General features: G+C 37.8%; 1 protein-coding gene across 1 annotated transcript; it reads right to left on the bottom strand.

Moving 5' to 3' along the window:
* Positions 1 to 63: 63 nt before the first annotated feature.
* Positions 64 to 2,831, bottom strand: LOC118742499. The gene is made up of 2 exons (XM_036474621.1): positions 1,759 to 2,831; positions 64 to 1,661 (listed from the first exon to the last, which is right to left on the bottom strand). Exons 1-2 carry the CDS (start codon positions 1,809 to 1,811, stop codon positions 218 to 220), a joined length of 1,497 nt encoding a protein of 498 aa, XP_036330514.1. The 5' UTR covers positions 1,812 to 2,831; the 3' UTR covers positions 64 to 217.
* Between the last annotated feature and the right edge of the window lie 662 nt (positions 2,832 to 3,493).

Below are 3,493 nucleotides of genomic sequence, written 5' to 3'. Positions count from 1 at the left end.
TTAATTTAATTTAATTTAATTTAATTTAATTTAATTTAATTTAATTTTATTTTTTATTGTTTCTCCGTTACGGGTTCACATCAAGTATTGGTTGGTATACAACAAAATACTTAACACTATTGATTATAAAGTAGTATAAGAGAAATATAATCTTCAGATTGGTTACAAACGGATATTGACAATACTACACAGTTGCAAGCTTTTCTGTTTCTTAATGCTAATTTATATTCAGAAATTTACGAACTATCGATGATGTAGATAATATCACAGATTTTTGTATGGCCCTTCGCTTTTCTACCATGTTGAGTTTTTCCAGGCTAGTGTTCAATGATTTTGGAATAACTCCTGTTGTCGAAATTATAACTGGAATCACCTCTACTTTTTCTAATTTCCACAAATCCTTGATCTCGTATGCTAAGCTCTGGTATTTTCTGTATTTCTCCATATAACAATCTTGAAGATTGTGAGTATTTGGTACGCCTATATCTATGAGGAACGCTTGATTCACTTCTTTTTCGACCACTATTATGTCCGGCCTATTGTGTGGCATTGGACGGTCCGTCAAAACTGATCGGTCCCAATATAGCTTGCTCGTTCTGTTTTCAATTACAGCGTCTGGAGTATATTTAAAGTACGGCAGCTCTTCCGTTACTAGCTTATGTTGTATCGCTAGACTCTGGTGTACAATTTTTGCCACCTGGTTATGTCTGGTTAAGTATTCGGTGGCTGCTAACGTGACACAAGCTCCTGTGATGTGGTGGATGGTTTCTGTTTGCTTTTGGCATCGTCTGCATAGGTCGTTTTCAACGGAAGCACGCATAATATATTTCGAGTAGTTTCTAGTCGCAATAACTTGATCTTGTATAGCGATCATAAAACCTTCAGTTTCGGCGTAGATGCCGGAGTGAATTAACCATTCGTTGGAAGCAGCGTTATCTACTTCAGGAGCGTCTAGAGCATGTGGATATCTGCCATGAACCGCTTTCATTTTCCAGTCTTGCATGAGCGACTGGATATGTTGCGTTCCTGATATTAATTCGATTGCAGAAAATTCACTAAGATTTAATGGTGAATATTTTAAATCGGCTTTGCACACGGTTTGGAGTAGGCTGTTCTCTTGGTTGTGGAAGTATAAACGAAGGCTTTGTTTACACTTATTATGTAATTGCTTAATGTCTACCATACCTCGACCTCCCTGTCGACGTGGCAAGTAGAGACGTTCTACTGCCGATTTTGGGTGATGCGTGCCATACTTTGTCAACAATGTCCTTGTTGCTCTCTTGACGTTTTCCAGTTCTGTTTCGGACCATTTTACTACACCAAAGGTGTATGTTAAAACCGGTATCGCAAATGCATTAATGGCTTTAAAAAGGTTATTCCCATTCAAGCATGATTTCAGCAAGCTCTTTACTCTTTGGAGGTATTCACTAGTTATGGCTGAAACTATTTCACTGTGCTGCATCCTCCTAGCCTGTAAAATACCAAGGTATTTATATGTGTCGTCTTCTGTCATCGAGTCTACAGTTTCATGAGTCATTAATTCAAATTCTCGCCTTATAAGTTTTCCATTTTCCACACTTAATCTTCGACATTTTTCTACTCCAAACGACATTTTTATATCATTTGAAAAATCTTCTGTTTGTTCCAGTAGCGTATTCATTTGACGTTCATTTGCAGCATATAGCTTTATGTCATCCACGTACAGTAGGTGTGAAAGTCTATATTGCGATACACGCGGTGCTTTTAAACTAAAGCCGTAGTTTGACGCATTTAGTATCGAAGAAAGTGGATTTAGCGCCAGACAAAACCATATCGGACTCAAGCTATCTCCTTGGAAAATACCTCTTTTAATAGGTATGGGAGCGGTTTTTATGAGTCCGTTGTTATGAAATAGTTTTAAAGTAACTTTCCATGAGTTCATAAGTTGCTGCATAAGACGTTTTATGTTCGGCGATATTTTATAAATGTCTAAAACCTCCAAAAGCCAAGAATGCGGAACAGTGTCAAAGGCTTTTTTGAAGTCGATATAAGATGTATAAATATTTCTTTGATTATGGTATGCTTGCTCCATTATGACTGTATCAATTATCAGCTGCTCTTTGCAGCCTTTGCTGTTTTTAACACATCCTTTTTGTTCGATGGCTAGAATGTTGTGCGTATCAAGATGAGTACATATTTTTTCGGCTAAACAAGATGTAAGAATTTTATATAGGGTACATAGGCACGTGATGGGGCGATACTTAGAAGGGTTCTTCGTATCTTTTGGGTCCTTTGGTAGCAGATATGTACATCCCTTCATTAAGAAGTTCGGTACTTGGGATTCATGTTTGAGGAATTTTGTAAAGTGTTGAGCTACCATACTGTGTGTGCATGTAAACTTTTTTAACCAATAATTATAAATACCATCTGGCCCTGCAGCCCGCCAATTTTGAGTGCTCTCTACAGCTTTTTTGATATCGGCCTCACTGAAAGTCGCGTCTTCCATAGCTTTTATAGATTCCGTTCTCTTGTACTCATCGTGGATCCACGCTGAATCGGTTGCATGTTTCGTGCTGGTTGACCATATAGACTTCCAGAAGCTTTCGATTTGCTCGGCGCTAGGTACTTCGGTTATATCTTCAGTCTTGTTGCGTTTAAGGTTTCTATAAAACCCTCTTTCATTTCGCTGAAATGATATGTTTTGTGTTCTTCTCTTTTCTGATAGAGTATACCTACGCAAACGGTTTGACTTAACAGCTAGTTTTTGGCGGATAGTATCTAGGTATTGTTCAGCTGTTTCATTCGACGGATCATGTTTGGAGTGCTTTTTATTTTCGAGTTTAAAAGTTTCATACCAGTTACGCATTTTTTTCGTCCGGTTTCCGTTCATGTACTGTATTAGCCGACCAATTGTAGCACGTAGCTCTTTTATTTGAGACGCCAGTCTGTGTTTCCATGGCGGATCGACTGACTTCTTTTTGGGAGGTATTCTACGGCTAACAGTTTTCCCTCCAGTGAAACGAATAACGGCTGTTGCCGCCACATATATTGCAGTCTGCAGTTCTTCAAACGTGTAATTATTATTTAAAATAAAAGTAGGCAATATTTCTTTGTTCATAATAGAAGTCGCTATAGCCAAACTTTTTGTAGCTTTTTGTTTGGGAAGAAATGGGCGTAGTAATGGATCAGTACCATTGAACTCTATCATTGCAGCATTGAATTCATTTCTTAGTATCGTCAAGTTTTAATTTTCGTCAACATTTGTTAATGCGTTTATCGCTTGGTGTTCGTCATGTTGATAAATATCGTTAACAGGCGTCATACAATCATCATTTGGTTGAGTTCTACCGATTTCAATTTCGGTAGATAGCTGGTTTTCTACTTCATTCTTTAATTCGTTGAGTCTTCGGGCTGATAGATACTTATTTCTAATTATTGCACTCCGTTGATCCCCTATCCTTTGTACTGATACATTCATGTTAGGGTATGCTTGCTTAAATAGTTCGTGCAGTCG

The sequence above is a fragment of the Rhagoletis pomonella genome, unplaced genomic scaffold, assembly GCF_013731165.1.
Source record: "Rhagoletis pomonella isolate Grant_MI unplaced genomic scaffold, Rhpom_1.0 Rhpom_scaffold_00007, whole genome shotgun sequence".
NCBI classification, from domain to species: domain Eukaryota; kingdom Metazoa; phylum Arthropoda; class Insecta; order Diptera; family Tephritidae; genus Rhagoletis; species Rhagoletis pomonella.
The sequence above is the reverse complement of the archived record's forward strand: the minus strand, read 5'-3'. Positions and strand labels throughout refer to the sequence as shown.